At 37.2% G+C, this 23,926-nt stretch overlaps 2 protein-coding genes, 1 long non-coding RNA gene and 1 pseudogene across 4 annotated transcripts; 2 read left to right on the top strand and 2 right to left on the bottom strand.

Annotated features, from left to right (window-relative positions):
• Positions 1-900: 900 nt before the first annotated feature.
• LOC103957351 lies at positions 901-23,926 on the bottom strand (annotated as a pseudogene).
• LOC125472316 lies at positions 10,389-11,666 on the top strand. The gene is made up of 2 exons (XR_007254228.1): positions 10,389-10,860; positions 10,966-11,666. It is a non-coding gene; the product is annotated as an uncharacterized LOC125472316 (long non-coding RNA).
• LOC125472315 (nicotinate-nucleotide pyrophosphorylase [carboxylating], chloroplastic-like) lies at positions 11,782-13,849 on the bottom strand. The gene is made up of 4 exons (XM_048573578.1): positions 13,653-13,849; positions 12,728-12,904; positions 12,308-12,375; positions 11,782-11,939 (listed from the first exon to the last, which is right to left on the bottom strand). Exons 2-4 carry the CDS (start codon positions 12,824-12,826, stop codon positions 11,843-11,845), a joined length of 264 nt encoding a protein of 87 aa, XP_048429535.1. The 5' UTR covers positions 12,827-12,904; positions 13,653-13,849; the 3' UTR covers positions 11,782-11,842.
• LOC103939935 lies at positions 18,033-22,570 on the top strand. 2 transcript variants are annotated; one of them, XM_048573577.1, is made up of 8 exons: positions 18,033-18,347; positions 18,541-18,741; positions 20,463-20,736; positions 20,965-21,203; positions 21,330-21,545; positions 21,659-21,757; positions 21,842-21,922; positions 22,024-22,570. In XM_048573577.1, exons 3-8 carry the CDS (start codon positions 20,463-20,465, stop codon positions 22,462-22,464), a joined length of 1,350 nt encoding a protein of 449 aa, XP_048429534.1. In that variant the 5' UTR covers positions 18,033-18,347; positions 18,541-18,741; the 3' UTR covers positions 22,465-22,570. The 2 variants fall into 2 exon arrangements, with proteins under 2 accessions (XP_048429534.1, XP_048429533.1); XM_048573576.1 differs by having other exon boundaries at positions 18,036-18,347; positions 20,456-20,736.

The following is a 23,926-nucleotide window of genomic DNA, read 5'->3' as shown; positions in this document are numbered from 1 at the left end:
CTTAAGGGAGGTTGGCTCCCTTTCTTTCTAGGATGAAGCTATATTCCTTTTATGGTTTGAAAAGCTTTAAATGTGCTTAACCTATTTAGGATTTCATTTGTTTTCGGGAAAGGAAACAAGCCTATGACAAACAGTATAAATCTAGGGCTTAGTATTCTCAACACATCAACGTATAATTTCCTTGAGTACTTGGCTTTAGGCTTCTTCCATTGGCCTTGTGTTTGTTCGTTGCAAAGTAGTGTATGCTTTAACTTATTTTAGTGATCAAGTTGTCTGAAGTAAGTGCAACGACCCCAACAACTAAAGGAAGTAGAATAATACGACCGGAAGATGTCCCATGCCCACCAGCACCGAAAAAGTACCAACCTCGTAATAATGGAGCTGATCCTAAGAAAGCTCCAAAGCGTGATTTGAATAAAAGATTCAGTGAAGAAGGAAATTGAGTAAAGAAGGAATATTAGGCTACCAAGAGAAGGATGGAGTTCGAGTTAAGCGTAATTAGGAGTTGAGAGTTTAATTTGTTGTATTTTCTTTGTTTGGTTATCCTATTATTATGTCACTTTTTAAGACATAATTTTTCTGTTATGGTAGTTACAAGGAGCTGACAGTTACGAATAAAAATTTACTTGTTATTTTATGTAATCTATTTCATATATCTATACATGATATGGAGTTAAATAAGATTTTTACATAATGTTGGAATTCAACACATATACAGCAGATGCTAGCCTTTTTCTCTGCCTGCAATCCCAGAAAACTCCCCAACTAGAATTATTGTGATCAAACTTTCCAATAAAAAGTACTGCACTTGGCAATTATTGTACAATATTTATAAACCAACACCGAAATAAATTTGAACCAGTTGTTCTAGTTTTGCCACCCACATAGAGCAAAGAGAAAGCAAGTTATTCAAATGAAAACAATACAAAACTAAAATTCTTGCATGATGATCAACTAAGCTTGGAGCGTAAACGTTTCTAGTAAAACTTCGGTTTTACCCTGCTTCAAAACATAGTTGATAAAGAACTCTTTGTGTTGAAAGGGTTTATAGAGTTGTGGATTGCTTGCACTAATAAGAGCTCCAGCAGGTTCTACAATGCAATCGTCTGAAGGTGCGACGAAAAATGCAGCAGATGTCCTGGAATGGCTTGAACTCGTCACTGCCTGATGTTCAGCACTTTTCAGCTTCCCATTACTGATAATCTACATCTCATGTCAATAAAAAAGAAAAGGGTTTTCATATGGTAATTAAGAAGGGTGAATGTGGGGAAATATACTCAGGCCCTCATATCGACATGATATTGACAGCTATCTATTAAAGTACCATTACTATCAACTATATCAACAAACATTATATTGACAGCTTTGAAAATTATATATAATCTTCCCCGTAAAGAAGGGTACATACTGAATCTACTGATGTACCTGTAGCTGATGGCCAATGTTAACCACCAATGCTTGTGAAATAGGCTCCACACTGATCCATCCCCGTCTTTGAAAACTTGAAGTCCATTTACATGATCTTCTTGAAGTAAAATGGTTATGGAGTTTGGATCACAATGTTTTGGTACACCTAATGTCAAACTTGGGTCCAAGCAAGGCGGGTAATGATTAACTGAGAGTGTCACATTATGGCAAAGTTCATCCCTAACATACGCAGTTCTGAGCCCAAGTCCTTCACTTATTAGCTCCAAAACTTTCATATCTGCTTTTCTCACTTGTGCAGAACATGTCCCAACAAGATCTCTGGAATCCACATCATCAATAATTAGTCTTTGTAGATATGAAAATATATATGTCACATATAGCACTAGTAGAAAAACATGTTTGCGCGACGGAATCTTGCGCGACGCACAAAATTTCGTCGCGCAAAGTATGTTTGCGCGACCTAAAAGACAAGGCGTCGCGCAAACAGCCTTTGCGCGACGGTACTTTGCGCGACGCAATTTGGCGTCATGCAAAGAGGTTTTGCGCGACGCAGGAACTTGTGCGTCACGCAAAACACTTTGCATGACGCCAGATTGCGTCGCGCAAAGTACCGTCGCGCAAACTACGTTTGCGCGACGTTTTGTACGTCGCGCAATATCTTGGCGCCAAACGTAGAATGTTTTACCGCTTTTTTTCCAACTTTGCGCGACGCATGTGTACATGCGTCGCGCAAAGCTTTTTGCGCGACGTACGTACACATGCGTCGCGCAAAGTTGACTTTGCGCGACAAGACTGGCATCGCGCAAAACAGGTTTGTGCGACGCATGTGCAAGTGCGTCGCGCAAAGTCAACGACTTTTACTCCTCCACTTACTCAGTTTGGGAGGCAGAAACTGCAAACCCAGTTGCAGCAGCTACCTCCCTCCTCCATCTCTCTTCAAAACCTTCTCCAATCAATCCCGTTGATATCAAAGTGAGTCAAATTTCACCTTGTTTTTAGATTGATCTCATTTCTAAGTTCTATTTGTTTGTGGAGAAAATGAGGGAAATTATCATTTTATTGTTTGCTCCTCTCTCTGTTTTGTTCCTCCAAGTTTTTATGATGCACTTTGTAAAAAACTGATTTTGAACGAGGTGCTTAGATGTTTTTAAAGGTCGTGCAGGTTTTATATGTGTCAAATGTTTCAGATGCAGTGTTGTTTCTTTGAATTCTTAAAAGTGTTCTTTATTTAAGTATCTTTTTTGTTGAGCACGATGGTCATTTTAGGTGATTGGTTTGATACAGTGAGGTTTAATTCATATTTGTTTGTGTAATTTGATCTTAAAAATTTATATAACTCAGCTCAGTGGTTATTTTAAGAATAAACTTACAGGTTTTCTTTTGTTTTAAGTTATGTCAAAGTCTGAACTTTGTTTTTTGGCTGCTTTTATGTGCAGGTTTGGAATGCATGTGTGCTGAAGGTAAGTCCTTTTGGTCTTTTCTGTTTACGCCTTTCACAGAGGGAAATTTTTTGCTTTTCTGTGTTCTGAAAGTCATGTGTACTGTTGTGCTTAGTTTTTATTCGGTTTTTAACATAGGATGTCTTTTATTGGTAATGAGCTTGGTAATGGTGAGCTTCTCATTGTATTTGTTTGTAAGAAACTGATTTTTAAATATGTAAATTGTTTGAGATATGGTGTTGTTGTGGGTTATTGACTAAATGAGTAATGACTGCTATCCATGTGGGTTATTGACTGAATGAGTAATGACTGAATGAGTAATACCCATTTGGGCTGTCAGAGTTAAACAGAAGACTTTATGCATCAAAAAATAATTCGGAAAAACTTAGCTTTTGTAATCTTCGATGAGAAGAGCCCGGTGAAACCCAGGGTCTAAATTTGTTTCGATGCATGCATGAATTCTCGAATTTCATCTGCTGTTGTATATTGGAATTATCCCTCGTGCATATATACACACATAGGATGATGACCCTTGTTCAAATCGATTAATAAATTATGCAATGTAAGGCGAATCCTAGGTGGGTTTGTCCTTTTATGTCTGAACCAAGGTCTAAGCTTATCTTGTTGATTTTCCAGGTAAATGCATATCATATATCCATGGTCAATCTGACAATATATTATACAATAATAATTAAATACACACACACACACACACGCATAGTTTTGTTGAAAATTTGTAGCAATACACACACACACACACGCATAGTTTTGTTGAAAATTTGTAGCAATACACACACACACACACACACGCATAGTTTTGTTGAAAATTTGTAGCAATACACACACACACACACGCATACTTTTCTTGAAAATTTGTAGCAATACACACACACACGCACGCATACTTTTCTAGTTATTTAGCTGCTTTTATAATGTAATGATGCTTCTAAGTGTGTTAGTGGTATGATTAATGTACATTTGGAGCTTAAATTTTTTATTAATTCATTTTTAATTTGAATTTTCCACCTTGCTTAGCTCAAAAAGAAGAAAAAACAGTTTTTTTTAGCTTAGATTGGTTGGATGAACTGGAGTAAAAACTACTTGATATGAAATGGAACTTAGAGTTAATCAAGCTACAATTATTAAGCAGCACGTTGCTTTGTGGAAATGGACATATAGCAATAAGAGGAAATATCGAATCCTTTGTTGATTTTTTTTTTCCTTGTTTCTACACCCATTATTATCAATTCTTTCATGATTTCTGTTATTAGGAATTCATGAAAGAATTGACAACAATGGTGCGATGTTAGGAATTCATGGTGAGATGTTAGGAATTCATGGTGAGATGTTATCTAGATGAGAGTTTTTAACTTCTCATTCCTGTTATTGTTGTGTGGCAACTCAATTTGGCTTTATCTTACTATGTGATTCTAGGAAGCTAGTGCCATTCCTTTTGCTTCTCTGACTGCTTGGCGAGCCCTCGTAAGTACTGCTAGGAAATATGATAAGGGGTATGTTATCTCGGATATTAACTTCCTTCCTTTGATGTATCATGATTCTTCTGTTAAAGTTGTTGTCATCAGGAAGCCATTGTCATTTTCTTTCTTTTTTTCGATTGCAAAAGTTGTTATCGTTTTCACATGGGGGTAAATGTTTATTTCAGTAATGAAATTTGTTTCACTATACTAGAGATGTTGAACTTTTGTGTCCAAACTTTTACCATCCTCCCAGCATTTTTTAGGTAAAAGGTATAAAAGAAAGTATGACATTTATTTTTGATGTTGTGTCTTTGCGAAACATGGATTGAGAGGCAGCTGAAGCTTTATATTATTTTGGTGTAGGGATTTGATTATTGTATCTTATCTCGGTGGAAGATGTCATTAACAATTTTGCATCCTTTTGTTATTGCATCTTATCTCTACAGCCAACGACTGTTAGTTGTGGGTGGTGGAGGAGTTGTAGGTTTGGCTGCAATTCAGATTTGAGATGTCACAGTGTACGTAAATCACTTTATTTTCTTCGCTATATTAATTTTTATTAATTTATTTTATTTTATTTAGTTTTAGTAATTATTGTGATTTAGTTTATTTGTATGCACATATTTTTGTACATCACCTGCAAAATTGTTTTGTGTTGTACGAAGTTAATATTACTTAACTTCGTACAATTTTTTTTTTTCAAGAAAAGCTTAGTTTCCCGTTTGAGAATTAGTTGGATTTCGTGCATGGATGCGAAAGCATGACTGCGGTCCAATTAATTCTTGAATTGTCCCATTTTTTGGACAGTTTGGGAATGCATAGTTATGTGTTGTAGTTTGCGGTTCATGGATTAGGTTTCGATAATGGAAATTTTGGTAACATTTCCTGATGTTCTTCGAGTACACGGTGGATATTATGTATCTACGGCGTGCACTTGAAGAACTATAAGGAGATGCTGCCAAAATTAACCCATGTCGAAATTTAATCCATTGGAATCGTAAATTACGGCACATAACTGTGCATTCCTGAATGGGATAGAGCCCTTACCGGAGGAATAAGGTGACGAGACAATAGTTGAATTTGTTGTAATTCTTGTCCTTTTATTGGGATTGCAGACAAAATGGACAGACAGTGGATACAGAATCATAATAGATGTGATGTTGAGTACTTGGATGGAATAGAAAAGTTCATTGAATTCGCAACTAGGCATAACATAGGTTCAACTCATATCCGATGTCCGTGTAGGAGGTGTAACAACGCAATGTGGGAGACATTCTCGAATGTTCGATTTCATTTAGTAAGAAATGGGATGATGGAGACGTATACTACTTGGTATCATCATGGAGAACGATTAGACCAAGCTTCGTCTTCATACGTGACACGAGTGGAGACTGTTGAATCTAATGTGGATCCTAATGAACAAGTTATGAATATTCTAAATGACGTTTATCCATATGCCTCGAGTAACACCAATCAGGAAGGGGGAGATGACGGTTGTCCAACCATGGATAGTGAGGCATTCAAAAACTATGAAAAACTATTGAAAAATGCGAAGCAAGAATTATATCCGGGTTGCGAGAACTTTTCGATGCTCACAGCAATTGTGGAGTTGATGCATGGCAAGATCAAGTTTCGTTTGTCAAACAAGTGTTTTGATTATTTTTTGGGAGTTATCAAGAGGATGCTTCCAAAGGAGAATTGTTTACCTGAAGATCATAAAAGTGCCCAAAAAGTGTTGAAGGGTCTTGGATTGGGGTATGAAAAAATTCACGCATGTGTGAATAATTGTATATTGTTTTATAAAGAGAACAAACAATTGGATAAATGCCCTGTCTGCAATGAGCCGAGGTTTAAAATGACATCACAGAATAGAAAGACCAAGATTCCACAAAAAGTAATGCGTTATCTTCCATTGAAGCCTAGGTTGCAGCGATTGTACATGTCGATGCATACCGCAACCGACATGAGATGGCATAAAGAAGGACGAGTAAATGATGATGTTATGAGGCATCCTGCAGATGGAGAGGCATGGAAAGCATTCGATCAGATGTACCCTGATTTTGCAGCTGACTCGCGCAACGTCAGATTGGGACTTGCCACTGACGGATTTAATCCTTTCGGGGTTTTAAATCAAATCCACAGCACTTGGCCGGTTGTCGTATTTCCTTATAATCTGCCGCCTTGGAAGTGCATGAAAAAAGAATACATGATGTTGACTCTATTAATTACTGAAGATCCAGGAAAGTCCATTGATGTTTATTTGCGGCCGTTGGTTGATGAGCTAAAAGATTTATGGGAAAACGGTGTTTCTACGTACGATAAGTATACTGGGCAGATGTTTACCATGCGAGCAGCAGTGATGTGGACAGTAAACGATTTTCCCGCATATGCAATGGTTTCTGGGTGGATGACTAAGGGTTATTTGGCATGTCCAATATGCAAGGAGAACGTAACATCTTCTTGGCATGCAAGAAAAGTTTGTTATCTTGGTCATCGTAGATGGCTTCCTTGGGACAACGAGTGGCGTCAGAACGATAAAGCTTTCCATGGCACAAAAGAGACTCGGCCAAGACCAAGAGAATGGTCCGGAGATGAGATTTTGGATCAATTAAACTGTTTGGAATTTGGTCATTTCGGCAAAGGGGTCAGTAAGCCTAGACGAACTACACATCTGAACTGGACGCACAAGAGTATGTTATTTGAGCTCCCGTACTGGTCAAAGTTAAAAATGAGACACAACCTCGATGTTATGCATATTGAGAAAAATGTGTTTGATACTTTGGTCGGGACAATTCTAGACATTGAAGGAAAAACGAAGGACACGATCGAAGCTCGCCTCGATTTGGAACGAATGGGCATTAGGTCATCCTTGTGGATGAAGAGAATTGGTGGTACATTGAAGAAAGGCCATCCTTTTTTTACAGTTAAGCCGAATGGGAAAAAAGAGTTTTTCAACTTTATTTCTTCTGTAAAGTTTCCAGATGGGTATGCTTCTAATATGTCGCGTTGCGTGAACATGAGGGGGTGTAAATTTTCAAACATGAAGAGTCATGACTGTCATGTGATACTACAACGCCTTCTTCCGGTTGGTATTCGACACTTATTGCCTCTTGATGTGGTGAAACCAATCGTGTTGTTGTCGAGATTTTTTTCGCAATTGACTGCAAGGTGTTTGCGGAAGTCGGATGTTAAACAATTGCAGGACGACATTGTGAACGTTTTATGCAAGTTCGAACAGATATTTCCCCCAGCTTTCTTTACAAGTATGATTCACGTGATGATTCACTTGCCAGATGAGGCATTGCTTGCCGGACCAGTGAACTGTCGATGGATGTATCCAATAGAAAGGTACTTAATTAAGCGTCTATATATATAACAGATTCATGATCAACGAACACTTTGAATTATTTGTACCATACCTTTTATTTGTGCAGATATCTTGGTGAGTTGAAAAAGTGTGTTCGAAACAGGGCAAAGCCCGAAGGATCACTTGTGGAGGCATGGGTCGCATATGAGTCACTTACTTTTTGTGCAATGTATCTTGAAGATGTTGAGACAACTTTCAATCGTCCTCAACGCAATAATGACGGTGGTGTCAGAAAAGAGAAACTGTCTGTTTTTGCCCAAATTGCACGACCATTCGGCGATCCTGTAAAAGGTGAATCATTTACCAAAAAGGACATGGAGATAGCACATTGGTTCATACTTAACAATTGTGATGAAGCTTTGCCATACCTTGAAGAGCATGAACAATTGATGAAGCGGGAACATCCTTCACATTTATATGCCAAGAAGCACCGTGACTTGTTTCCTTCATGGTTTCACACACATGTAAGTTGTATGTGGTTTGAATTGAGCATATTTTCCAACTTGTTCATGCCCGTCTTTTAAATTTGGTTACACTAACATGTTAACTTTTTGTATATGTTATATTAGATGAACAAATTGAAGGCCTTGAATTCACCCTCTTACGATGAAGAATTATATAACTTGGCGAGAGGACCGCTTCACGTTGAATTGTTCTCAGGTTGTCATGTCAACGGGATCAAGTTCTTGGGGGCAACACGTGATGACAAGTTGTCTACTCAAAATAGTGGTGTTCATGTCCCGGGTGCGGGCGACAGTGAAGACATTGATTTTTATGGCAAACTAACTAGTGTAGTACAGTTGCTTTACAAAGACAGGTGTCAAGTGATACTATTTAAGTGTCTTTGGTTTGATACAAACCCACATAACCGAACAAGTGTTAAGCGAGACCATGGTCTACTATCAGTAAACACTACGAGACATTGGTACGATGAAGACCCATACATTTTGGCAACAATGGCGAAACAAATATTCTATCTAGACGACCCTAAAGCCGGCAATGGTTGGAAAGTTGTTCAGAAGATTGATCGAAGAGGGCTATATGATATTCCAGAAGTAGATCATGACGACAATGACGACAACGTTGCTGACCAACAGTTATCATCTTCGATAGAAATTGGTGAAGAAACACTCCGGGATACTAATATTGTCCAAGAACCGTTTGACGTACCTGGAGTTCCCGAATTCGAAATATCAATTGACCTTGGTGATCTGCCTCAATACAATGCACTGGAAGAGGCAAACGAAGATGAAGACGAATGGGAATCCGAAAATGATAGTAGTGAGGATAGCGAGAGTTATTATTGTAGTTCGGATGAGGATTAATATAAACTTGTAAAGGATAGTGAGAGGATAACGAGAATTATTATTGGTGATGTAATCATATGAAACTCACCTTCTACCCCTTTTCCCATTCATTGAAATTCATGTTTAAAGTCATAACAGGAAACAAGTATGGAGTTGCTGTTGGGAACACACTTGTAAGTTTTTCACTCTCTTTATATTTTTCGGCTTTTTTCACATATAAGTCTTTTGTACTATTAAATTTAGAGAGAAGCATTTCAAGCACAATTCTTTAGAAAAACACTGTCTTGCCTTATCAACAGTAGAAACTACAGCAGTATCGGCCGCCAGAAGAATAGTTGAAGCGGATGAGTTTATGAGGGCCGGCTTATATGATGGATGGCTTGGAAAACAGCATCAAACACGGAGGAGATGCTCCGAGAAGCAGATGTGGTATGGCTCTCGCTCTCCTTACCCCTCTTTTTTTGTTTTACTTAAACCGTGTCTAATTGTGTGGTTTCCAATTCTTATTCTAGATAAGCCTTCACCTAATTCTGGATAAGACCACTTATCATCTTGTATATTTGTATAAATGAATGTGAGAGATACACACATGTTTCGAGTTGGCTTGGATGTCTTCGAGGTAAAAAACCACACCTAATTCCTTGTTGTATTCAACCTTTTTCGAACGCTATCTCTGATATTTGAGTGGTTTGTGAATGAAGTTGCATTAGGATGAGCCTTACATGAAGCCTGGGCTTGCCGAGTTGAAAAATGTTGTTGTGGTACCTCACATTGCTTCCGCTTCCAAGGTAATTACCATCCATATTAGTTCAAACACGTTAGGGAAGGAGCTTTCTAATTTTAAGAACATAAAGATTTGTTACCTTATCAAACGAGGAGTTTTCTGATTTTTGTAGTGAATGTGAGTTTTTAAATGCTCGTCCCCTGATTTTAACCTTTTTCCTGTTGATTTTATGAATGTGAGTTTTTAAATTGCTACTTTAAAAAACCAGGGGATAATGGTCGACCTCATTTTTCTTACTGCGGATCATGTTCTTGTGCAAATTTTTATTAAATTTTTCTGTAGACCTGCTTGTCATTTTTGTTTCTGTGACAAGATTATCATGAACTGCTGTAGAGATGTTCTTATGTTATTCTGACCAAGTGTGTTATGCATTTTGCTCTTGGCATCCAAAATTGACAAGATTTTTGTTCTTGGTGATGTTTGATGACTTAGTTTGCTTTAAACGAAATGTAGGACACAGTTGTTCAAGGATCGCTTGTGTTAGTAAAGTTAGAAGGCAGGGTTCATTACTAGAGAGAGCATATGCCTGGGAACAAGTACAACGGTAATTCAGCCCACATCCCACCAACTCGAGTTGAACGGCTCTTGAGAGAAAGGGAGCTAAGGAAAAATAACAAGGCCTTCAACTTGAATGAAACATTTGAACCTGAGTTGCAGTTAAGAGAAGATGAAAACTCAAATGCTGCCCATGTCTCTGTAACTTGATAATTTGGTTGAAAAAGCAAAAGGGTATGGCTGGTTCTTGCCAGATTTCGATATGCGTGGTTTCTGTTTTTTTCGATACGGGGAGTTCGAAATTATTGTTTTTGTGGTAAAAATTGATTTTTCGTTTTGATATGAGGTGTTTGTGTAACTTGATAATTTGGGTTGAAGAGTAAAAGGGTATAACTGGTTCTTTCCTTTTTTTTTGTATGTGTTTGTTTGCATATCGCTCTGTAATGGTTGCTTCTTGAAATTCCAGGCTTTGGTTTTGATGCTCAGGTTTTTTAGTGTATCACTTGTTGCATTCTTCTTTCTATGGCGTGCTTCGTCAGCCGGATCACAAGCTGAGGTGAAGGTGAGATGAAGTCTCATCGGGCTTCAAGTTGTTTCTGATTTGGTTGCTTTAACACTCTAGAAATATGTTCATATTGTACTGAATAGCTGCCTTGTGTATGGCTAGGGCTTGGTCACCGTAGACTCCGCCTCAGTAAACGACGAAAAGGTTGATGTGAGTCAAGCTGGCACTGCAGATTCCATAGCGTGGGAGAATCTTGGCTGGTTCTATGTCTCGGTCAGAATTGCATTGTTCCTCTGGGTATGATGAATATATCTCTGCAATTAGAAGAGGTGAAGATTCATGGTCTCTGGAGATGAGTGCAGGGGGTCTGGTCAGTAATTCCATCCGCTCCTGCCTACAAGTTACAACCACAAAACACCATGACAATCACACTCCAAAGAAGGATCAATTCCAGCTAGTTTATCTTCAACATAATTTCATTCACTAAAAGTGTGAAGTCACCAAGTTAAACAAAGTGTGCAGAGGATCACAAACTAACTCACATGTCTACTGCAATTAAGAACCGAGCTTAGGATAAATGGATAATGTATTATTTATCGTATTGCATGAACAACTTGTCAAATGCTTTGTATATTTCAAAGCTCTACTGTATTTTGCAGTACAACAGCAATTAGGTACACAATACAGTAGCAACTATTTCTTATTTAAATCGATAAATCCATCGATATTATTCAAGGATGCATGCGCCGTCATCGGCATCGTCGTCGTCTTATCATTTGTCAAATGGGAATCAAAAACTTCAGAAATTGCTGCAGAATATATCTCAATTCATGACATGAGACTTGTTCAAATTGAAGTAATAGTATAATGTTGAAGACTTGTTCAAAACTTCCAAGGGGCATGTTGCTCGTCTGGCGGCACGAGGTCAAGCGAAAGGGGCATGCCTGTCTATAAGATACATTAGGCTCCCATAAGAGGGTTTTGTACCAACTGTTGACAAGTTCGAAGTCACCACCTTAGCCGGCCGATAACTTCTCGATCATGCCCGTTTTGTACGCCTTCCCACTTGAAGGGCCAACTCCGTATCAATCTTGAGGGAGATGTCTAGAGCCTTTACAGAATGAGTCAGTGCACCACTGCAAACATAAATTGCACTTTGTAAACCATGCCAAGAATATACTAACGATGACTGAACCATAATATCGGTAAAATATCATTTCGTATGTTGTCCCTGCCAGCCTATTTGCAATGAGATGCAATTTTCACAACCTCAAGCGATGAGATTACACACTGCCACCGTCTTATTTCAACGGAGCAGCAGTGCACCATATCTACAAGCAGCAGATGTGAAGTGAGGATGATTAAAATGGAACTATAACATGGCCAAGAAGAAGAAGGCAGAATGATTTACTATTCATTTAAAGAACTCCCAACGACAGACCAAACAGCTTAAGTCATGCCAAGCCAGCAGGCTTAATGACAGATTAGGAAGCTGCGCCGTTACCTAGAAATGAAGTCAACCCCTGTTTGTCCAATCTTGTGTACGGTTTCAAGAGTAACATTACCAGATGCCTGTTGCAGTGAAGCAGATAAGTCAGAAATAAAAAGGGAAAAATCGAATCCATGCGATTAGTAATATTTCTTTAACCTAGATACAAAGAAAGAGTCCTTAAAAGAAAATAGTGAAACTACTATATAAGATGTTTATGGAAAGTTCCATACAGCCTAACAATCCACATTATCTACACCAAGATTATGGACTGGCATGGCAAATGTTATAAGAAATCGGATGCTTTGAAGCACTTTACAGATGTGCATGTAAGGAGCTTTAAGTTATATCAGTTTTTAGGACTAAAGGAAAACAAATTTAGCAAAACCATTGGTTATAGATAATAGAAAAAACTGAAAAAATAACTTAAGCTACCTCAGTTTCGAATCTCCGATCAATCAATTTCACAGCTTGTTCGAGCATGGATACATCAACATCCCCATTTGGTAGTGGTACAACCATATTATCCAACATTATCCGCGTCAAGGAAGTCTTTGTTTGAGATGCATATTCCAATACCTTTTCTATCTCCTCAAATGTCCGGGTCTCAACCTGGGAATCAAATCGAAATACCCCATTAATCGAAATACCCCATCAACCTGAACTTTCATCATGGAATTGGGAGAAATGTAACTTACGAACAGAATTAAGATTTCTGACAAAACCACACAGTTTCTTTCCCAGATTCATGTTACGCATTAATGTGAGGAAAGAAGTTACTTTTGCGCTCATCCTGAGCATGGCAAAAGGTTTCACGGATTACATTATTCAACATAAACTCATCAGGAAGTTAATGACCATTAGATAGAGACTAGACTAGTCGTAGTTGACACCGCTACCGGAAAATTTGTCAAAAGCATATTCTACTTTCTTTCTTTGTCAAAAGCATATTCAATTAACTTTCTCTTAACAAGAACAAAAACGCAATCTACTGACTCTGAAATCTACTACAACACTACAAAATGGAGTAACCATGAACGGCAAATGGGCAGAGCAACACCAATTTTGTTAAACTGGAAGAGATAAACATACAACCTACGACCCAAAAATCATAAAGCCACAAGTAATGCAACTGAGAAATGCTCGGAATTTGATGATGTCAAAATCAAATTTAAACAACACACATCATATAATTCCACAATACAGCGTGAACTAAAGCTATAAACTTTAGACAAAAACCATGAAAACACAAAAAATTGAGTGATGGGTTCCATTAATTTGCGCCCGAGAAACATTCATAAAACGAGAAAAGGAAACAAAGAGTATCGAAAGTATGGTGGGGTGGAGGTTAGTGCTATACCTGACTGGCGATCGAAGGCGGAAGCAGAGGGGAGGAGGGTGGAGAATCGAACCGGTTGCGGCCGAGTTTTAGAGAGAGAAACAACGAGAGGAGCAACCCATCTCCTTAAACTTCCTTAAAATCAATACCGACTCATCACCCAACTCATCACAATTCACAAACCCGAAATCAAGCCCGTAACTAAAGAGTATCCTAGTGGCCACGCAATTTTTTTTCTTTCAATTATCATTGTTTTTCTATTTTAATATACCATATCCTTAGAAGTAAATGAATAAGGGGCAGAATTCACCTTTCAACGTTTCGAAATTCAAATATAAAATTTTTCGCTTAAATAACTGATCACTTATGTAATGAATATCATTACACTGAAAAGAGCCACTTAAACGAGTAATAAAATATAAAATAAAATAAAAAAGAGATATTGTAACTTAATATCGTTTTGTATAAAAAGCTTTTTCAAAAAGAAAAACAAACAAGATGAGTCTAGAAAGTTTGCAACTTTGGTATCATTGGATTGTCAAGTTGCAATCTTTGGTTGTCAAAGTAAAAAAGTAGCAATCTTTTCTTTGGAGGACGGTGGGGGTATCCAAACTCGAAAGTCAAGTCGCAATGATTCAATATAATGAGTAGTGTCCTCAGCGTACTTGTGCAACCATTTACTCGAATTTAAGTAAGAAAGAATAGCTTCAAACGTGTTTTTTCGTTTATAAGATTTTATGGTATCCACTTGTGTAAATATTTTAAATTGAAGATCGAATTCATTAATTGTATTCATATAGGGTCAAGGAGTGTAGTTATAAAAAATCATCAAAATCGGAGTTAAAATAACCGTTAAATCGTGATTTTTCGTTTATAACCGTTGAAAAGCTTTGTCCCGTTACTTGATATCTGAATGTTTTTTTTTTTGTGATTTTTTGCTGATGTGATCTCCAAGCATATACAAACATTTTTGACGGTTTGGATCATTGAAATTAGTTTTGGAGAATTCGTAAAACGATAGATTGACTAACACTTAGAGTTTATTTTATACTTTCATTAAGTATAACATAAGATTTTGTGGTATCCACTTGTGTAAATATTTTAAATTGAAGATCGAATTCGTTCATTGTATTCATATAGGGTCAAGGAGTGTAGTTATAAAAAATCATCAAAATCGGAGTTAAAATAACCGTTAAATCGTGATTTTTCGTTTATAACCGTTGAAAAGCTTTGTCCCGTTACTTGATCTCTGAATGTTTTTTTTTTGTGATTTTTTGCTGATGTGATCTCCAAGCATATACAAACAATTTTGACGGTTTGGATCGTTGAAATTAGTTTTGGAGAATTCGTAAAACGATAGATTGACTAACACTTAGAGTTTATTTTATACTTTCATTAAGTATAACATAAGATTTTGTGGTATCCACTTGTGTAAATATTTTAAATTGAAGATCGAATTCGTTCATTGTATTCATATAGGGTCAAGGAGTGTAGTTATAAAAAATCATCAAAATCGGAGTTAAAATAACCGTTAAATCGTGATTTTTCGTTTATAACCGTTGAAAAGCTTTGTCCCGTTACTTGATCTCTGAATGTTTTTTTTTTGTGATTTTTTGCTGATGTGATCTCCAAGCATATACAAACAATTTTGACGGTTTGGATCGTTGAAATTAGTTTTGGAGAATTCGTAAAACGATAGATTGACTAACACTTAGAGTTTATTTTATACTTTCATTAAGTATAACATAAGATTTTGTGGTATCCACTTGTGTAAATATTTTAAATTGAAGATCGAATTCGTTCATTGTATTCATATAGGGTCAAGGAGTGTAGTTATAAAAAATCATCAAAATCGGAGTTAAAATAACCGTTAAATCGTGATTTTTCGTTTATAACCGTTGAAAAGCTTTGTCCCGTTACTTGATCTCTGAATGTTTTTTTTTTGTGATTTTTTGCTGATGTGATCTCCAAGCATATACAAACAATTTTGACGGTTTGGATCGTTGAAATTAGTTTTGGAGAATTCGTAAAACGATAGATTGACTAACACTTAGAGTTTATTTTATACTTTCATTAAGTATAACATAAGATTTTGTGGTATCCACTTGTGTAAATATTTTAAATTGAAGATCGAATTCGTTCATTGTATTCATATAGGGTCAAGGAGTGTAGTTATAAAAAATCATCAAAATCGGAGTTAAAATAACCGTTAAATCGTGATTTTTCGTTTATAACCGTTGAAAAGCTTTGTCCCGTTACTTGATCTCTGAATGTTTTTTTTTTGTGATTTTTTGCTGATGTGATCTCCAAGCATATACAAACAATTTTGACGGTTTGGATCGTTGAAATTAGTTTTGGAGAATTCGTAAAACGATAGATTGACTAACACTTAGAGTTTATTTTATACTTTCATTAAGTATAACATAAGATTTTGTGGTATCCACTTGTGTAAATATTTTAAATTGAAGATCGAATTCGTTCATTGTATTCATATAGGGTCAAGGAGTGTAGTTATAAAAAATCATCAAAATCGGAGTTAAAATAACCGTTAAATCGTGATTTTTCGTTTATAACCGTTGAAAAGCTTTGTCCCGTTACTTGATCTCTGAATGTTTTTTTTTTGTGATTTTTTGCTGATGTGATCTCCAAGCATATACAAACAATTTTGACGGTTTGGATCGTTGAAATTAGTTTTGGAGAATTCGTAAAACGATAGATTGACTAACACTTAGAGTTTATTTTATACTTTCATTAAGTATAACATAAGATTTTGTGGTATCCACTTGTGTAAATATTTTAAATTGAAGATCGAATTCGTTCATTGTATTCATATAGGGTCAAGGAGTGTAGTTATAAAAAATCATCAAAATCGGAGTTAAAATAACCGTTAAATCGTGATTTTTCGTTTATAACCGTTGAAAAGCTTTGTCCCGTTACTTGATCTCTGAATGTTTTTTTTTTGTGATTTTTTGCTGATGTGATCTCCAAGCATATACAAACAATTTTGACGGTTTGGATCGTTGAAATTAGTTTTGGAGAATTCGTAAAACGATAGATTGACTAACACTTAGAGTTTATTTTATACTTTCATTAAGTATAACATAAGATTTTGTGGTATCCACTTGTGTAAATATTTTAAATTGAAGATCGAATTCGTTCATTGTATTCATATAGGGTCAAGGAGTGTAGTTATAAAAAATCATCAAAATCGGAGTTAAAATAACCGTTAAATCGTGATTTTTCGTTTATAACCGTTGAAAAGCTTTGTCCCGTTACTTGATCTCTGAATGTTTTTTTTTTGTGATTTTTTGCTGATGTGATCTCCAAGCATATACAAACAATTTTGACGGTTTGGATCGTTGAAATTAGTTTTGGAGAATTCGTATGCCATCAATCAAGTTCCGTGTGTGTGTGTGTGTATATATATATTTATTAAGTAGATTTAAATCTATTTATTTTGTACGTATAAATTATAATTGACTAGTACATGGAATAGTACATACATCACGTGTCACGTGTGTCATTTACAAAAATAGTGAGATATGTCATGACAGTCATGTGTTTGATAAAAAGTTAATAACTTTAAAAAAAATAAAAAAAAAATTCTCACCACTTCTATTAATTTTTATTTTTTCCTCTCTTTTTTGTTTCCTTTTTAATTTTTTCTTATCATTTTCACTTTTCCCTCCAACATCTTTCCCTAATTTTCTCACTTTTTTGTTTCATTTTCAACTTTTCTTAACATTTTCATTTTCCCCGGAAGGCCTCGTAGTCAAGGTGAATCCCACTTATATATTTTAGTCCGAGGACTCACCAAACATAGTATTATGCTCCTACTTATGCCAATCATTCCTAAAAAGGTGAAACAAACGCACCCTAAATATCTTGCTTAATTAACCAATATTTGTATCAAATCTCCATGATGTCTGTCTAACTCGTGGATGATAGCGATTTCTCATGATTTTCTTGGGCAAAAAATAGCAATATCCGAATGAGGACATTGTTAATTTGCAGGCACTTTCTTGGAACCCTGCCAAAGAAGCCGTTCATAGTTTGCTTCATACAATTAATTGTCACGTTTTTCTATATGGAGCTGTTTTCATACAAACCCATGTGTAGAGTTGGTTATGATTTTATCAATGAATTCCACATTCAACCACATTTATCAATTAATGAATTCCATCTTGTATACGTATAACATCAAACCACATTTGTTAGAAAAATATATTATAGTGGGGTTTATGTAAAAAAAAATTTGAATTTCAAAGGAAGAAAATCACATTTTCAGTAATTTTTTTAATAATTAAAAAAAAAAAAAAAACTTTGCGCGACGCCTTAATGTGATCGTCGCGCAAAACCACTTTGCGTGACGTCAAATTGTATACGTACGTCGCGCCAGTTGTGATAATTTTGGCGGTGCAATAGTAAAAAAAAGGCGCGTTTTTTTTTTCTTCAAATTTTTAATTTTATTTCCCTTTTAAGTTTGGATGCTCATTTTTCATCCTCAGTTTGTCCAAGTTTGAACGCTCACCTCAAACCTTTCACCCTCAAATCTCAAACCATCCTCACCTCTCATCCCTCAAATCTCAGACCCTCCTCGAACTCACTCTCTCTCTCAGTCTCGCAGACAAGTGGCTCACCTCTCATCCCTCACTTCCTCCCACATCGCTGATTTCTTTTTCGATCTCACTGTTCATCGGTTCTCCCCCAAATCAGGTAAATTTTGGAATTAATTTAGGGTTTATGCAATTTAGCACTTGGAAGATAGAGTATATTGTATATTCCTCCATGGACTTGTTTGTGCTAAATTGTTGTCCCTAACCTGTTTGACGAAATGCCTCAACAACTTTGATTAAGTTGGATTATTCCTCCATGGATTTTTATTAACTTGTTTGTGCTAAATTATTAGGTATCAAAGAAATTAAAGTTTTCTGGCTTGCCGTAGAACCCTGGTTATGCAAGATGAGGAGTATGCTGGTGCTCTGGGGTGCAGGGTGGTAGAATCGCAAGGGATTGAGATAGAACTGCTCTGTTGCCACGGTAGCTGGGGAGGTCTCTGGAGCTGCACAGCGGTCTGATGATAAGAGGGTGTACTGGCGGAGTGTAGTTTGTAAGTACTGATAAATTGCTTGGTTTTGCTTCTCGGGTGGTGGTTGTGTTGATTGAAAGTTCCTGATTGGATATCAAATTTATTGCTTCTTTAGGTTACATAGTCTTGTTTGGCATGTTTGCAATTGTGCTTGCTGCTAGCTGGAGTTTCTTGATTATTTATATTTTTCTGTTGGAGTTTGTTTTCGGCTAAAGAAAGAAAGTTGGAACAACTTTCTTGGGGAAGAAAAAAGGGAAAAGTAAAAGGGCAAAGTAAAAGGGAAAAGTTTGGTTCCCTTCACCACCCGTGAGAGCTCTTTCTTTTCGGTTTATAGGGAGAGTTGTAGAGAGAAAGGAAAGTGTTGCTTTTGGAAAAGAAAGAGAGTAAAAAGGAGAGCTCATCATTTTTTCGGTTTAGAAGAAAAGAGGAAGCAATTCTCTGATTAGTAACCCAGTGATGACGTTTAATGAATTTGTCTAGCTATTTTTGAATTTAATAACTAGGGTATTGGATTACTTATTTTCAAATTAAACTTGAATTACTGTTTCGAATGTGTGTTGGGGAATAAGTAAGAGAAATTCTTGGTATATAATAAGAGGAATGTACCAGTTTGTGTATAGCAACTAATCTTGACGACTATAATCAGTTTCTAAATTTGCATTGATTTTCCTTTAGAAATCAAGGTTTGATGGTCAGCATTTTAATTATTCAGTAAGAGGACTATAGCCACTTTCTATTTACAGCCAGAGAGTTTTAATTTTTGCTTTCTGTTTTGTGCATATTCTTGCCTTTGCTTGGTTTTGCTTCTGGGGTGGTGGTTGTGTTGATTGAAAGTTCCTGATTGGATATCAAATTTATTGCTTCTTTAGGTTACATAGTCTTGTTTGGCATGTTTGCAATTGTGCTTGCTGCTAGCTGGAGTTTCTTGATTATTTATATTTTTCTGTTGGAGTTTGTTTTCGGCTAAAGTCTTGGGGAAGAAAAAAGGGAAAAGTAAAAGGGAAAAGTTTGGTTCCCTTCACCACCCGTGAGAGCTCTTTCTTTTTGGTTTATAGGGAGAGTTGTAGAGAGAAAGGAAAGTGTTGCTTTTGGAAAAGAAAGAGAGTAAAAAGGAGAGCTCATCATTTTTTCGGTTTAGAAGAAAAGAGGAAGCAATTCTCTGATTAGTAACCCAGTGATGACGTTTAATGAATTTGTCTAGCTATTTTTGAATTTAATAACTAGGGTATTGGATTACTTATTTTCAAATTAAACTTGAATTACTGTTTCGAATGTGTGTTGGGGAATAAGTAAGAGAAATTCTTGGTATATAATAAGAGGAATGTACCAGTTTGTGTATAGCAACTAATCTTGATGACTATAATCAGTTTCTAAATTTGCATTGATTTTCCTTTAGAAATCAAGGTTTGATGGTCAGCATTTTAATTATTCAGTAAGAGGACTATAGCCACTTTTTATTTACAGCCAGAGAGTTTTAATTTTTGCTTAGTTAATACATTGTATAGTTACAATCGCATTTTCCTTTTCTAGGATCACAATTGCATTTGAGAAATATGATAAGGTTGAAAACTGTAAGAGAAATATTGATGCTCCAGGGTTATAATCCTTCTTGAAAGCTTGATGTGAGTTTTTCTGTTGCATTTACCTTGTCATGAAACCCACAACATTATCTGTTGCATTTAAGAAAAATGTTGTAGGATTAGTTTCTAATGTTATATTTTTATGGTTGAATAAGTGTATAGATGTCGCAGTTGATTACTCGTCGTCGGAGTGTGACCAATGCACCTCCTGCATTATCAGCATCTACGGCTCCAGCCGTGAGTGCTCCATTGATTAGCGAGCCTACACCCTTTGCTGAGGCCACTCCTACGGCGTCCCAGGTGCCCGTATCATCGACGTCATCAGTGTCAGTTGAGCAGCTCAGTGCACGGCGGCCTCATCGGCGGCGCCGTGAGCCGGAACCTTCTGATCACACTTCTTCGGAATCCAGAGTCGAGTGCGAGGCCTCCCATCCAGGTAGTTTTTTCTAATTCTCACTACGCTGTATTTTTTTTTCATTTTAAAACTATTATTTTTATGATGGTGAAAATTTACTGGATTGTGAAAATCTATTGCTGGTTATGAATTAATGTTATTTTATTATTTTAAGGTTTTGGAAAATGCTATACTATTACGGAAGGTTGTGTCGAATTTTTTTTACAAATTTAAGCTTTGGGATTTCACCATTTAAGTATTTTTGGCCAGCTAAAAAAAACACCAGAGGGCCTAGTCGAATGCTGAAGCAGTCACAGACCGCACGACAGGCCGCCTCCAAGATCAAGATTGTGTATGACGCGCAACATCGTGGAGCAGCTACCTCACAGCAACATAGCTTCATTGCTAGTAGCTGTGGTGTTGTTATTCGAGACAATTGTCCTTTTCAGTGGGAGTCTTGGGCAGAAATTCCCGAGGAGACGAAGAGAATGGTGCGACACAAGTTGTCGGTTAGTATATTAATTTTTAGCCTTTATCATTTTTTTAATTTTGTTTACAAATATTAAAAACCAACATATATTATCTTAATATTATTAAATTTCTTACTATTATTTTATTGTTTTTCATATTCGTAGGTCATTTATGATCTTGAGGACATATCCCTTGAGGTCATGAACTACTTAGAGGAGACCTTAGCAAACCGGTACAAAAATTGGAAGAGCACTTTTCACACGTTTTTTAAGCGATGGGATGATCCAGAGATTGCTCGCCTACATGTTCCAAGCGAGTTAAAGGACCGACCAGATGATTGGGAGTGGCTCTGCAAACATTTTACTGACCCAAAATTTGTGGTATGTACATAATATTTTAATAATAATTTATTATTGTTTTAGTAATTTTTAAGCTTTTTTTATTAATTTATTTCAAATAGTTGCACTAACATGTAGACCTGTGTGTTTAACAGAAGAAATCTGTTGCTGGCCAAAAAGCTCGTGAGTCAAAGACACTTCTCCACCATTCCGGTTCGAAACCCTTTTCGTATAGGCTTCAGACACGACGTCAGGTAAAAGTATATTAACTTTGAAATTTTATACAATTTATTATTATTATTGATTAATAAAATTTTCTTATTGTTTTTTTTCTTCAGGAGGGTTCTAAGTTCCCAGCAATCGACATGTTTAAGGACGTTTACGTTCGACCTGGTCAGGAGATTACTGAGCAGTTTCATGTAAGTATATGTAATTATTATTATTCTTATATGTATGAATCATTCAAATATTATTTATATTTTGTTATTAAACATTATATGTTTTTTCTTTATTATTATAGGCTACTATGGTGGAAAAGAGCACTTCTGTTCTCCAAGAAGCAACATCGCAGCTTCCCCCGGAGACCCCGATCGAGGACGTCACGATACCTGAGGATGTAGGTTTTCAGATCATGACTGATGTCCTGGATCAGAACTTAGGTCGTCGTCGTGGCAAGGTTGTTCGGTGTATGGGGAAAGCACAGATTTGTGAAACGGGTGCCTCTTCTTCCAGATCAAACGCAGAGGTAGATGCATTGAAGGAGGAAGTGACAACCCTAAAGGCCCAGGGTGAGCAGATGAAGGAGCAGCTGAGGGCCCAGGGCGAGGAGATGAAGTCATATGCCGGGGCGTGGAGAGACCTTGTACAAGCCATACAGATGTCCGGCCTTCAAATCTCACTACCAGCACTTCATCTTGGTCCACCTTCGACCTCAGAGCCACCTCGCCCTGCTGATACCTAGTAGCTTGATGTATTAAACCTAGTTCACTTTTAGTTTTTTCTTTTTTGTTCGGATCTTGTATGTACATTTTCATATATTTTATAATTAAATACTTTTGCTTGGTTAATTAATTATTCTTTCGAATTTAATTACAATATTTATCAAAAATTAAAAAAAAAAAAAAAAAAAGTTTGACCAAAACTACTCCCCACTTTGCACGACCAATCACTTTGCACGACGCACATCGTTAGTCACGCAAAGTGGTTTGCGCGACGCACTCCGTTGGTCACGCAAAGTAAGTTTGCGCGACGCACAAAGTGGGTAGTGCAAAGTGGGTTTGCGCGACGCACACCGTTAGTCACGCAAAGTGGGTTTGCGTGACGCACAAAGTGGGTAGTGCAAAGTGGGTTTGTGCGACGCACACCGTTAGTCACGCAAAGTAGTTTGCGCGACGCACCCCGTTAGTAACGCATAGTGGGTTTGCGTGACGCACAAAGTGGGTAGTGCAAAGTGGGTTTGCGCGACGCACTCCGTGAGTCACGCAAAGTGGGTTTGCGTGACGCACAAAGTGGGTAGTGCAAAGTGGGTTTGCGCGACGCAGTCCGTGGTCGCGCAAAGTTGGTTTGCGTGACGCACAGCGTTGGTCGCGCAAACCCACTTTGCGCGACGCGCGCCGTGCCGTCGCGCAAAACAACTTTGCGCGACGCACGCCCCCGTGGCCGTCGCGCAAACCCTAGCGTCTCAGACTTTGCGCGACGATTAACGCGCGACGAAGGTTGCGTCGCGCAAACCCTTAGGCAACGATTTTTTACTTTGCGCGACGAAAGTACCTACGTCGCGCAAAGTGTTTTTTTTACTAGTGTAGCAACAAAAAAAGAACCGAGTTTTCAGAACATGAATCTATATATCTTTGGTACCTATATCTACTAGGCTGTTGAGGCCATTGCTGCATACATTCCTCTAGAGGATGGCAAGGGTGTCGTAGGTAATCACGCCACAAATGAACATCTTCCAAATCAAAATATCCACTGCTGGTTGAGAGCCTGCAACTTTTTTTTCGGGTCGTTAGAGTAGAGGTTTGCCTTGTCTTCTGCAGGCAAGCAAAAGAACTCCTTGAACACACCCATCGTGTCGTTCAACAAACTTTCTGATATGCCATGGTTGACAACCTGCTTTGTAAATAACATTAAACGGATAACGCATAACATAGTAATTGAAAATCTGAAGTAGTGGTTGCTCGATGATCAAGGAAGAGTATTTGAAGTCTCAAAAAGTGACCTAAAAAACCCAAATTCTGGCTAGCCTTGAGTATTTTCTGGTTTATATAGGTTTGATCACCGCCTTCTGCTCCACCCAAATCAATCAGTGGAATGTTGTCTCGCAAATGAGCGGTAGTAAGATTCCCGGGTCTTGCATCCGGTGGGAATATGTAACTCTCAGGCAAGGTTTGACCGTTGTACCAGCTTGAAATAAGCTTCTCCAT

Source organism: the organism of the source record quoted next, unplaced genomic scaffold, assembly GCF_019419815.1.
Source record: "Pyrus x bretschneideri cultivar Hongxiangsu unplaced genomic scaffold, Pyrus_bretschneideri_v1 Contig7, whole genome shotgun sequence".
NCBI classification, from domain to species: domain Eukaryota; kingdom Viridiplantae; phylum Streptophyta; class Magnoliopsida; order Rosales; family Rosaceae; genus Pyrus; species Pyrus x bretschneideri.
The sequence above is the reverse complement of the archived record's forward strand: the minus strand, read 5'-3'. Positions and strand labels throughout refer to the sequence as shown.